This window comes from Cariama cristata, unplaced genomic scaffold (genome assembly GCF_000690535.1).
Source record: "Cariama cristata isolate BGI_N322 unplaced genomic scaffold, ASM69053v1 scaffold13835, whole genome shotgun sequence".
NCBI classification, from domain to species: Eukaryota; Metazoa; Chordata; class Aves; order Cariamiformes; family Cariamidae; genus Cariama; species Cariama cristata.
Genome location: NW_009617014.1, coordinates 16,459 through 30,064, shown reverse-complemented (window position 1 = coordinate 30,064; position 13,606 = coordinate 16,459). Strand labels below are relative to the sequence as shown.

General features: G+C 41.1%; 1 protein-coding gene across 1 annotated transcript in view; it reads left to right on the top strand.

Annotated features, from left to right (window-relative positions):
• Positions 1-224: 224 nt before the first annotated feature.
• The window catches only part of LLGL2 (lethal giant larvae homolog 2 (Drosophila)), a 26,144-nt gene continuing 12,762 nt past the window's right edge, over positions 225-13,606 (top strand). The window contains exons 1-9 of the mRNA XM_009700380.1: positions 225-328; positions 6,692-6,789; positions 7,784-7,865; positions 9,109-9,224; positions 9,843-10,001; positions 10,782-10,944; positions 11,126-11,258; positions 12,047-12,101; positions 12,278-12,432. Of these exons, the coding sequence (XP_009698682.1) occupies positions 254-328; positions 6,692-6,789; positions 7,784-7,865; positions 9,109-9,224; positions 9,843-10,001; positions 10,782-10,944; positions 11,126-11,258; positions 12,047-12,101; positions 12,278-12,432 (1,036 nt within the window). The 5' untranslated portion in view covers positions 225-253. The remainder of the gene's footprint in view (positions 329-6,691; positions 6,790-7,783; positions 7,866-9,108; positions 9,225-9,842; positions 10,002-10,781; positions 10,945-11,125; positions 11,259-12,046; positions 12,102-12,277; positions 12,433-13,606) is intronic.

The following is a 13,606-nucleotide window of genomic DNA, read 5'->3' as shown; positions in this document are numbered from 1 at the left end:
CAGTAGAGATAAGCCGCGTGAAAATGGTATTGTGGAAGTCCTGCACCAGAGGTGCTGCTCTGTGGTGGTATCGGGTTTTAGTTACTCGATAGTGATGTTGTCTCATTCTGCTCTGGCTGATTTGTGTTACCTGCTAAACCAAAATAAATAACCTACTTCTGCTTGCTTCTCTCCTCAGGCTGCTTTCATTTATATGGTTTTGCTTTTCTTTTTTGGTTAGGATTTTTGGTGCCAAGATACTACAGCAAGGAAGATGAGAAGGTTCTTAAGACCTGGGCATGATCCACTGAGAGAGAGGCTTAAACGCGACCTTTTCCAGTTTAACAAGGTACAGTGTTTTCTTCAAACTTCAAGGCATATGTGTACAAGGCAAATGTATCCTGAGCTGCTGCACAGTGTAAAGGGAAGGAAAAACTACTTCAGTGTGGGTGGAAAAGTTAAATTTAGGAGAGGTGGTTTGTTATCTTTCTCAGTTCTGTCCTTTTTTCCCTGATGTGCCTGACTAGTTTTCTTTAAGCTCATGAGCGTGTTCTCAATTCTGGCTTTTGTTTTTAAGAAAAAGAGTATTGTCATGCTGTTGAGTGGCACTTGCTGAAGGAAGAGATCTTCGCAGCAGCTTTCATATACTCTGAGTGTTCTGTAGTTTGTCTTGCTATGTGCCATGACTACTTACGTTATAGGTAGTCTTTGCAGTACTGCTATGAAAGTAAACAGTTTTCTAAACATATGCATGAGCCACAGCTTGTGATGCAGCTGAAGCTAGAATTTTTTGTCCATGGTTATACTTTGGGTTTATAAGTATACCTAGTTTTAAATGTGAATTTAAGTGTCTGTGGTAGAAATGCGGTAGCACTTAGGCAGCACAATGACCATTAATAATGAACTTGCTATTATCTTCGTCTGAATCTGTATCTAGGTTTTTTCCTTCCCTCTGAGAAGAGTAAATGGCAATGGCTGTGCTATCCATCTAACACTCTGGGCATTTTTCTTTTGAGCCCTGGCCAGGAACATAGTGCTTTCATCTTTGTAAATGCCTAGTATTAATTCATTGCTAGGCTAATGTCTACTTACACCTTCATTTGGTATCAGAAATATATTTGTAGGTTTTGTATTTCTAAAGTTTAAATGGAATTTTGCAGAGAAGTATAATGGATAAATGAAGTCAGCCTAGGAAATAGCCTCTTTGAGACATTAGAATTCTAGTGTAGGTATATATTTAAAGTGGAACTTTGGATATTTGAGATGAATGATTTAATGTAATTAGGTACTAAACCACACCATTTCCATGCATACCTCCATCCCACTGGGGAGACAAAAGGAACTCAAGAGTGCTTCAGGCCTGTTTCCTGCTTGCCAGCATGAGGAAATGCTAGTGGAGATGCAGTAAAAATCTCAGTCAATGAAGACCAGGACTGAGTTTCTTGCATTTAGCTTAATGCAGTGTCAGCTTCAGGAAAGATGTCCCAGGGATGGGTCAGAATTGCTTATAAGCGTATAAAATTGTATATACCGTGGAAGAGCCTTTGGTGTTTCAGGGATGTCTCTTCCTTGAATATGCCTTTCTCTCATGAGAATGTTTGGCTCAACTTCACCTGCCAGAGACAGACTAATTTGGATGATGCAAAACAGTGTTGAAAGAACTAGCTTTTGCAGCAGAGGGAAACTGCCAAATATTTTAGAAGTTGGCATCAGGATTTGTGACTTGATTTGATTTAGTCCTGAAGGTAAATATTGCATCTTGTTTCTCAGGAGACAACTACTTTGGACACTTCCTAATGGTTTACTCTTATTAACAACTTGGTCATTAAAGGCCTTGCAAAATGCATTTGCACTTTCAAGCCACAGTAACTTGATCTTTTCTAACAAGAATCGGAAAGGGAATGAACATTATAGCATTACGTTATACCAGGATCTTTTACATTATACTTTTTTCTTGCATAAAGTCTGTTTATTTTTTTTTTCCAAGTCTTGTGTGTCCCATTCCAGTATTTCCAGGGATAGTGGATCATTTGAAAGCCTTGTATCCTTTGATACAATAAACATCTACTCACAGCTTGGTAGACTGACAAGATCTGGGAAAGTCAGGCTTTAATTCTGACCTGTTGAAGGTTGTGGCTTCAAGGTGCCAAGAAACATAGTACTTTCTGTGCCAAGGCTGTCCTTGTCTAATGTGCTAGTAAAGCAAGCACATTAGTGGTGGTAAGTTTTTTTTAAAGCTGCTTGTTATTTGAGGTCTTTGAAACACTTCTGGTTAAGAACCTGCTTGGGAAATATTTTGTGGGACTATAAAGTTGCTGATCAGAGAAGTTGCATGGTGTATTTGCCCCTCTTTGGTGTGTGATGCTGGTAGTGACTAAATGGAAGGTCTGTACCTTAAAAGTGCTGGAGGTTCATGCCCTCATTTTATTGTTTACACTGAAGTTGAGTATGAATGCATGATGCCACACAAGTTTAGTGTTAATACAGTGGAATGTATTTGGCCATGCTGACCTAGTAATGGACTTCAATCAAAAAAGTCTTTTTAATTGGCAGTGGTGGATTTTTTTGTTTTACTCCCTCAAGTATAAATAGGTTGCGATGTTTTTACTGTTTCCCTCTTGCATTTCTGTTCCAGATAAGAGGTGGTCCAGATAGTTTTAAAGGACTGATTGCTGGACTAGCTCTTCAAACTGTCCTCAAACTTGTGTTTGTTTCAAACAACACCTTCCTAAATTCTGCTAGTCATTTAGCTTTGCATATCTGTTGCTCTGTATGAGTAAGAACTTCCCATACTTGTGTGTACCTGTTGCAAGAATCTGTTTTTAGCTTAGTGGATAGAATGAAGGATAAGGTATGTGGACTTGGCAGTCTACTTCTTTAAGTTTATCCTGCTTTTGGGAGTACTATTTGGATGCCTTTGGCTCAGTCCAAGCCCTGCAGAACAAACGTGTTCAGGCTGGCATTGTCAGACTAGATGATGGGTAACACACAGGTGAACCAGCCTGTCTTACAGCTGAATGTTACCAAACTGGGAACATCGCATTTAATTCATGGCTTTATGTTTTTTTCCCCTCTTTTCAGTATTCCTAACCCTTTGCTAGTGGGTGTGATGGATACCTTACCTTAAATCTGAACTAGTGTCTATGCAAAGTAGATTTAACACATACAGGCTTCACTGTTTCTTCAAAAGACATACTAACAAAGGTGCAGGATTTGTTTTGCCTGTGGTTGGGTTTGTCTCTGCTTTGTCATAAAATAATCTGAGAGGAGAAGCGGAGAGGAAAGAAAGAAGGAAGGCAGCACTGAGTTTCATCTGCACAGCTTTAGTGTGGGCTGGGAACAATTGTTAAGTTTGGCTGCTTTTTTCCTGCAGTAAATATGACTGACATGAAGCATTTCTGTTAGTTAATGCTGCTGACATCAGGCTTACTTTTACTGAGTCTGACAAATCTGTGGTCTGAGGAAAATGAAAACGAAAGCTCCTACCTTTCCTCAAAGAAACAAAGGCCCTTTTGAGAAGGAGGGCACATTGTAGGCACTCTAGTTTCTTATTTCAGCTCTGCTGAAAGGCTCCATTGTAACCTCCCCTGCCTTCTGCCCCCCTTGCTCCCCCTTGCTGGGTTTACCTGCTGAGCAGGTGAAAGGATTGGCTGATGAAAGCTGCCGGAGAGAGGGGAGGAAAGGAGGCCAGCTGAAAAGCTGACTTGATGTGATTTAACAACTGGGTGTAAATAAGTACAAGAAAAGGATCTGAGTAATCAGTACAGTGACTGTGAATGCCTGGCCCTGGTGGGGTCAAATACAACCAAAAAGCCACCCTGATGCCTTTCTTGCCCAGCTGTGGAAACACGAATGACGGAGTTATCTTTGTTATCTCTTATGGGCATCTTGGTTGAAAATTAAAAGCTATCAGAAACCATTAGAACGTTTACTGCATAAGCTGTTGTGTAACACACTGTGGTTGTTACGGATACTCTGTTCTTGTGCTTCTGCATGTGGTACTGTTTTCTGCAGTGGCCTATTACTAACAGTTTACTCCTGGATGTAATAGTTACTGTAGCTTTTGCAAACTGGTCTGTGAGGTGGGAGAGTACTTCAAATTTTCTATTGACCGAAAACCTGGAGGAAAAATTACCCTCCTATTATTATTACTGAATGGTAAGCACTCGGTTATGCAGTTCATATGTCTCACACTTGAAAATTAAAACTTTTATTGACTTGTCTAATGTGTTTACAAATTAACATGTCAAAACCAAGATATAATTAGACCAATATTAAGGCTAATGTTGACAGCTTCCTAACAGGCATTACGGTATTGTATAAGTCATGATTTTCTATTATGAGAATTATGGGTAAAGCCTTATCTTCTGGGCCGGAAGAAATCTTGGAGTAAACACAGTTTCTCCTTGATGTTTCACTGAAAATGACACCTAGTTGTGCTGATGACATGACAGTGCAGTGATTGTGAACAAGTTGAAACTAAAACTCACAGTGGAATTACGCTGGTGTCTGTCTAACGAGTTCCTCACTGTTTTGGGGTAGAGTGGAATGGTATCTGTTGCCCAAGCTACACCAGATTCAATTAAATGTCGGGTTTCTTCTTAAGATAACATGTTACCTTGAATCTTCTTCCCAGAATTGTATGCCATAGCTTCATACTCCCATAACTTTAACAACTAGGAAGCTTATCTGTGTTGTCTCAGTAGCTATCATGGTACAGAGAAATTCCTCTTTGCCTCTGCTGGATTAGCAAACTGCCCTGTTTGGATTCTGAGTCCATAGAGAAGTTCCTAATTTCATACAGTCTCCTCCAGGAAACTTTATATGTGTAGCTAGGCAAAGAATGGTTAGCAACAACTTCAAGGGTCATATTAAAAAGATTGGCTTCTCAACATTTGTTTTTAATAATACAAACTTAACACTTAAATTACCTTCTTAGAATATAAATAAGGCTGGAGATTAACTAATCATAAAGGGAAATAAGTTCGGTGGTCTTGGAGCCAGTAGTACTAATCTTAATTTACTACATATAAAAGGTTAAAAATTAGTAACTACTCCTTTGTCCAGTCTTATGAGTTGGCAAGCAGAAAATTGGGAAGTGCTCCAATATTTCCGATTTTGTATCTTCTAAAATGGCTCATCTTCCCCTAATAGGATCTCAGGCTGGAGTAACTGATGTTTAGAGGAAGAAGGTCTATTTTTACAGTTTATGAATTGTGATCAAATGGCTAAAACCAAAGCAATCTGGCAGATTATGGAGTCAGACATATCCTCCTATGCCTGTGTCTTTGAGCAGGAACAGTAAAAGGGCATTAAAGTACTTTGTAGCAGCTGGGGGGGAGCACCTCAGGCTGATGACATGACCATAGAAATGAAACTGGCTTTATTTGATTCTCCTGCAAGGGATTAAGTTGGGAAATCACTATGCAGGAAATAAAGTCCAAGTGTTACTTTTAGGTTGAATAAACCATAAAGCCAAGTGGTGTGGTAGCTCTGTGTCAAAGACATGATGAAAATGAGGATGGGAATGAGGTGCAAGTGCTTACTTCTGTAGATGGAGTGTTTTCTGCTTTTTTTTTTATGAGTGGCCCTCAAGTTTTGTGACAAATTCCTATTCTGTAGCTGACCAGTTTGCCTTAGAAGAACGTATTTTCCAGAAGCTGGGTCTGTAAGGATAACGGCGTTTTTCAGGAAGTAGCCCTATTAATCTTTGGGTACACAAATCCCTCTTTACATGGCTGTATGTTGTTGAACAGTCAGGCATACTTATTTTGTCTAAACAATGATAATAGCTGTACATTAGCACTTCTGAATCTCGACTGAGCTATTTTACAAGCAGCTTAGTTGCATCCTCTAAGTATGGCAGAGGATTATTCCATAGTGTGTAAATGCATTGGCCATGTTAAGTGTGATGTGTACAACATGCTCCAAAACTTCCTCTTGGTGCAAAGTAAATTGTACTTTACGGAAACCACTAAGGCCAAGGAACACACTGCTCCCCAGGATAGTGACTGACATATTTTCATTACCAAATGGCTTTGAATTATTGTGAGGTGGCCTAGCAGGCTTCTGTTCTCATTAAATTCCAGTGTTCCTTGTGCTACCTCTGGAAAATGAGTATCAGTTACATTACTTTTCCTGACTGCCCCATAGGGAATCTGTTTAGTTTTCTCGATGAGCACTGATGTTCATTCAATAATTCTTCATAGCTTTGCACCGTTTCTTGATGTCAGTCAGCAAGAGGAGGTCATGAAGGCTGACCTGTGTGGAATTTGGCAGATAAAGCTGACTTTACAGTACGCCGTATTTGTGTCAGACTTTGAAATTGTGCTGAGCAGAGGGTTTACAGAAGTAAAGTTGATGTGGAGTGATCGAGTGTATTGTGGTGACTGAGTAAGCTGTGCTTATGCAGAGTTATTTATAATCTTAACATAAAGAGCTGCTTGGGTTACTGTTTTCAGAATATTTCTCTTTCATTTCTGTTACACTTCTGCATACCCTGGCTGCAGAGCCGGGGGTTTTTGGAATAGATTCATCCTTAGGCTATTGTTCAGCAAATCTAACCTGTGTTTGAACAGTTTTGAACAGAAAAAGCTGTCATTAAGTGCTGTGTTTCAGATTCCCGTGCCATATTTAACTTCTGTTTTTTATCTGTATACAGCAATGCCCATGAAACATTCTATTGGTCATGATTTTTCTTTCTCTCTACCAGACTGTGGAACATGGATTTCCCCATCAACCCAGTGCACTGGGCTATAGCCCATTTCTCCGCCTTATGGCCATTGGAACGCGATCGGGAGCCATCAAACTGTATCCTTTTGAACAACTTTGGGTAGATTTCTCTGACTGCATGAGAATGTGCAACTTTGAAGACACTGTAAAAAGTTAGACTAAGTATAAATTTGCAAGCAAGGGTTACTGGAACGTTGGAACAGTTTGCCTAGGTTTGAAGTGATGTCGGTCTGATCAGAATAGGATTATCTTGCCAAGAGTTGAACTATAGCTCAAGCAGAAGCTGAGCTGATGCAGATATTAGACAAGACTCTTTGCTCTTGCTATGCAGAAGGTCAGACTAGATCTGGCCTAAATTTAGCAATCCTTCATGTTGTAAATTCCAGGGTTGTTTAAATATTTGGGGCAGGGTTCCTTTTTTTTTTTAAAGCAATTCTATTTCAAAGGTTAAAACTAAAGTCAGATTTGCTTTCAAGCTTCCTGAGTTTTTGACCGTCCAGGCATTAAAGACCTTAAACATTGAAGGTGGTGACTTTTTTTAGCTAATGATGTCCAGTTTGATTTTTGTATATATGCGAGGCACTGGGGTGATTCCCATGGCACAGTACCAGCTAGGCAGGCTGTAAAACAGGCATATCGCTCAGCCCAGAAAGGAAAAGTTGGTGCTCTCTCTGCCTGCTTAATCATTCATTCCTGGTGTTGTTTGTGTTCAGAGGCTGGACTCCACATGCAGGCGGTAGCCATCTGTCTCTTGGTTACAAATTAGTTAAGCAGGATTGTAGTGTCTGGGAAACCACTAAACATCTCTGAGAAAAAACAGGGTCCAGGCACCTCTTCTGCATATGCTCAAAGGATGAAGTAAACTTCCATGTTCTCTTGGTAGCGTGTGTAACCTGCCACAAGCATATAAAATGAAAGTAGATTTGCATTGGTTCTTTTCAGTTCAGATCACTAACAGTAAAACATGGTTTCAAACTAATCTCTTTTCATCTTGCTTGTTAGCAAGCTTCTTATCAATTAATTGTAGCTGTGGGTCATCTTAAATACTGTAGATCCTCAACAAACTCTTCAGATACGGTGCTCCAGGGGTGGAGTTCATGGGTTTACATGAAGAAAACAATACTGTAATGCAGATTCACTTTATACCTGATCAGGTAAGTGTATTTTCAGTACCTCTGTGACTTACGTAAACCTCTCTTAAACAGGTGTTGAGTTTGTTCCAGGCAACTGGGCTCCTATTACTAAGGATATTCAAATGCTACTTGGTCGGGAATGCTTATCTTAGTGTATTTTGTGCTCTCAGCAGCACTTGTTGCTGTGGAGATGCTCACTAAAACTTAAGAGTAGCTTTATTGTTTGTAACTGTTAGTCATTTATCTCAAGCAACATATTGGGAATGGTAATAAGGCCAGAATAGTTCAGGCAATCTGCTGCCGAAGTGAGAACTTCCTTTTCCTTGTGCAGCCCCTGTTCTGTCAGTAGGACTGGGTGCTCTTTCCTCTGCAGAACAGACAACAGTAGCTTTTTTTGAATTATTTTCAGGAGTTCAAAACAGTACTGCTAAACTCACCTGCTGTTAAACTTGTTGCCTTTGTGTTTTGGGGTATTAAGTCTTGCTCCTGGGGGTTGCTGAACAGTTATTACCACAAACTAAAAATAGGAAGGCAGAGTTTTCCAAATGTCTGGTGGCTGTCTAACCACTTTCCCTTCTCTTGACTGGCAGACTGGTGTCTTGGCCACATACTTTGTTGCTTGATGCCCCCAATGTAGCATGAGTGGCCTCTTTATGAGAGGGATTTAATTCTTGAGGTGGTTTTGGATGTCTGTTTGCTTAACTAATGGTATAAGCTGAAACTCCCATGGGGAGTGTTGCACCAGGTGTGGCTTCAGCAGGTAAAATGCTTCAATTTGAACATACAGCCAGCAGGGCTGGGCTCATAAAAGGGCTCTGACACAACTCTCCAGAATGAGGTTGGACATGAAGAATGCAAGGAGTGTGGTGTAGTAGACTCTATCAGCCCCACCCAAAGCTGGGGTGTGTTGCGGCAGACCATGCTGAGCGAGAAGGTGGTGAGCTAACAGCCTGCAGCTGCCTTGCTGAGCATTACAGCATAGGCTGATCTTTTTCAAGACCTTAAATCGTTATCTCCCTCAGTTGATAACCTGTGCCTTTGTCCTACAGAAGAGGGTTTTTAGCCTTGAGACTACTTCTTGTCTCCCCCAAATCCTTTGCTGTTAGCTGCCAGCATTGCTGCAGTATATATCCATGAAGAACTGTGGCTGGCTCCCCAGTCCTGTTTAGCAGAGAATTATGGACAGCAGCAACTTTATTGCTAGATTTACTGTGTTATGTTTACTATTTTGATTCTGAAAAAAGCATATTGTGTGGTTTTGTAGTGCCAGCTGGTGACATTGCTAGATGATAACAGCTTGCATCTCTGGAGCCTGAAGCAGCACAGTGGAGCATCTGAGCTGCGGGAGGAGCACCGCTTCACATTGAAAGGGCCACCTGGGTAATCTGCAAGAGTGTTTTTGAGCTAGTTTGGGGATAAGCAAGTAAGAAAATTCTGCTATTGTTGTAGCTAGAGTTTGTGCTGTTCTTACAAACTCTGACTCCTGTGAATCCATTAAAGGGCCATCCATGGAAACCGAACAGGAGTTGGCTAGGGCCCAGGAGACCACCTTTTAAGAGTGTTGTACCCATGTAAAGGGTGACATCTTTTTTTTAATATTGTGCATCCACTTCTATGTGTACAGGAGCTGTAAATCTTATGGTTAAGTAAATCTAAGCATCCCTTAAGTCAGAGTTTAAAATATTGCTGTGGTTTTAGTTTCACTTGATTTTGCCAGTTTTGGGTGAGCTATTTTTAGCTCCTTTGGAGACACTTAATAAGAGAGGCTTCTGTAAAAAGGCACGTGGATCTTTGTCCATATGCTTGTCAAAAGTCTTTTGACATAATTTGTCTTAAAGCTAGTATTTTCCTCCTTCAAAAAAATCATGTCTGGCTCAAAATCTCTGCCTATAAAACAAGTGATACTTATAAGTGTCCCTGTTGAGTTGTTAGTTCTGTCAAGTTCAGTAACAATAGTCTTTTTGCATGCTGTTGACGAGAGTCTCTTTGCATCCCCAGGTCTCCACCAAGTGCCACGCAGATAACAGCTGTCCTTCCCCATTCCTCACGGGAAGTCCTGTATCTTGGCACAGAGAGTGGCAACATCTTTGTAGTGGAGCTTCCATCATTCAGAGTGCTAGAGGACAAGACCATAACCTCTGAGGCTGTGCTGCAGCGGTGAGTGAGCAAACAGGCACTGCTGTGTGGAGGTGGAATCCCATTAGCAGACATATCCTTTGTTAAAATGCCACCCTAGATTATGTATCAGGGCCTCACTGTTGTGTTAAGCATTGTCCAAATCTGCATGACTCCTGTGAAAGTAACTTTTGGTCCTGGTATGTGTTCAGTAACAGTTTCTGTCCTGGTCAACCCAGTACTGTCCCTGTGAAGGTACAGCATATAGGCAGAACTATACAGGAGATACTTGGAGTAAATCTGTAAACCTTGTGCCCTGTCCCTTGTGTTTACTTGTGCAAAAAATGTTATGCTTGGCTGTAGTTACCCATTTAATTTTTTGACCATTGGCAGAACTTCTGATGCTGCTTTGTCCACATGAGGATTTTGTTGCTCTGGAGATTCAAGTGCTGCTGAAAACTGTCCTACTTCATGTCGCTATTGTTTCTTACTGACATTTCCATGTTAGCTTTATTCTGTAAGGGTCACAAGAGAATAGGATGGGTGATTCAGACTGTCTTTACACTCCTGGGATCCAGTTGTGGAATTCCTTGTAAACCTTGCATTTTCCCTGAAGAAAATGGGACTGGATGCATGTTCATGTGGCAGGCCTGGTGTGATGTCTTACATAAGATTTTCCTGCTGCTTGAAGATCATACTTATTCTCATCTGTTTGAACTTTTTGTTGCGTAGTTTCTCATTCTTATACCTTAACTGTTGTTACAGTCACATTATGTTATACCTGGAGTAAACTTTTCTTGGTTTTTTCTTCTGCTTCTGTAGGGTACCAGAAGATTACTGTAACAGACGATCATGTGAATTGGTGGAAGCCCTTCGGGAACATCCTAAGAACCCTGACCAGATCCTGATTGGATACAGCAGGGGCTTGATTGTCCTCTGGGACCTGCAGAATAACAAAGTGACACACCATTTCCTGGGCAACCAGGTATTAATTCAATCCAAAGTCACTTCAGCAAGGGAGGAAGGGCGCTTTCCTATCGGGGCTCTCTGAAGGCGAGTACGTGCAGGGAGAGCCTGACAAAAGCTTCTTTTTTAGTAAGAATGCATTGATTTTGGAGGGGTTAACAGCCCTCTGGAGAGCAGTCATTGTATGTCTCTCTCTTCAGCAACTGGAGAACCTCTACTGGCAGAGGGATGGCAGTAAATTCGTTAGTTGTCACTATGATGGAAGTTACACCCAGTGGCCAGTATCCAGTGACAACAGGCAGCCTGAGCCTCTGGAAACCCTTGTGCCTTATGGTCAGTAAGTGAGGTTTAATTGTTGCGTATTTTTCTGAACTCAAACTCATTTTGAGCTTGTGTAGGATATTCAAGTCGTGTTCTTCCAAGTGTTTAATCCTAATGGCAAAATGCAGAGCTGCCTTTTGAATGGGTCTAGAGCCTAGACTAAGGAATTTCAGTCTAGTTTTTTTTCTTGGATTTTAAACTTCTTTACCTTGTTGAGGTCTGTTGTGACCGTGGAGAGCAAATGTGTTGAAGAAATTAGTGCCCCTTATGAAGAAGGGTGTTGGTGACTCAGCTCTTTGTTTTAGTTAAGTGTCCTTTCAGCATGAGTTGCTTGGATCTTCTGTAATTAATAGTGAGCTAAGTGTACTTTTTGTTGACCTGAGCACTGATGAAATGAAGCCTCCGATTTGCTGAAACCCATCAAATGGAGATGACCTCATCTTTCAAGCATACAGAAGCTTCTAAAGCTCTAGCACCTTTACATTAGTTTCAGGAATGCCTGTGTTTTTAGCAATCCTTTCTAGTTAATGAGCTTCAACAACAGCACTTCCACTCCCTGTTAGCCATCAGGCAACATGGTTCAAAACTTCCCCTGAGTCTAAGCCTTGTTTTGCTGAGGAGCGCTGTGGTCAGTGTGTCCCAGAAGACTTGTCTGATGTGGCTTGGTCTGGGGAGGTGGTGGTGCTAATTCAGGACTCCCCTTGACTTGGAGGCTGAGGTGACCTAGGTGAAGCAGAATAAGGAACTTCTTACGTAAAAATGCGCTTCTTGAATTACGGCAAATAACTCTGTTCTCTTAGGTCCTTTTCCTTGCAAGGCCATCTCCAAGATCTATTGGCAGACAACCAAAAATGGGTAAGTTTGTGGTGTATCCCTTCGCTCTCGGCAGTTTAAAGGCCTTTAAAGGATGTGGTGTGCAATACCATGAGAGCCCTTTAGAGTAACATTCTAAGAACTTTTTGTCAAAGCTTGTCTTGCCTCATGTCTTTGAAATTTTGCATACACCACTCTAACTCTGCCTTTCTCTTAAGGCTTCCTTACATTATATTCCAAGGAGGGATGCCCCGGGCTAGCTATGGTGATCGACACAGTATCTCTGTTGTCCATGGCAGTCAGCAAACAGCCTTTGACTTCACATCACGGGTGATAGACTTCTTTATAATCTTCAGTTCAGAGCCTACTGCAGGTATGTGATGAAAGGGCATTACTGAGGAATTAGAATAGCTGTGTATGCCTGTGAAAATCTACCTGGTATAAATAGCGTATGAAATGTGATAAGGGGGTCAGTTGTATGGGGGTTTTCTGAGACTTTAACAGAGAATCATAGGATCGTTTAGGTTGGAAAAGACCCTTAAAATTGAGTCCAACCATAAAAGAGATTTGCCATTTAAGAGTGAAGTGTAAAATACTGGTATAAAGAATGGGCTGGTTACAATTGCCATACATTGCTCAAAAAATTAAGCTACTCCATTCATGAGACAAGGTATCTTAGGCTTATGTCTGAGCTGGACACTGGACATAACCAGGTTGTGAAACAAGGATCAGAATATTGCTGTTGGAAGTAGCACTTCAAAGAAGGCAATAATTAAAACCAGAATTTACTCCTACTGAGACACTGTTTCTTTTAATTACTACCTGGATTTATGACTAGGGCTCTGGATAATAAATCAGCAAAGGGTGACATAGAACCAAGGGTCAGTATATAAAGAACTTAATTTACTTACTGCTGGTGAACATGAATGTAAACAGTTCTAAAACCGAATAGCACTCATTCCACGGCTTGCTTGGAGCTTGTCAGATTCTTGCTTCTGTTGAAGAGCTTTGTTGCCCTTATGTCTACAGTAACTGTAATATTCTTTCTTTTCATGGAATTGTAAAGAATTTTCCCCAAGAACTATGTATCTATTGCTGTGGTGTAGTTCTTGCATCTGGTTAACTTAAAGTAACTGAGTATAAAATGCTATTTCAAGCTCCACAGATGTGCAGTATTGGAAGTTGGGTCGGACCAAATCGCAGAAGCCTAGATGCTTTAGCCTTTCTAGTTTTTGGTTTGCCTAGTAGACTGGTTTCCAAACCTATTTGTCTTGTGTACTGCCAGTGGTGGTGGTGACTGCTCCCAGCTACACACTGTGCAGGCGTGGGCATTCAAATGTGTAGATGCAGGTTGGCTCCCTCTGGCCTATTGTACAAAACAGACCACAGATCCAGGGGAGGACCATCTTGGGAAAGCAGGCATAAAGAAACAGCTTTTGGATTCCCCCCCACTTCTCTCCCCAGACCTTAACAGACCCTCTCAAGTTGCTGAAAAAACAGTAAAGAAATAGGCAGAATGTAACTGAGATGAAGTGCCTGTTGTTATA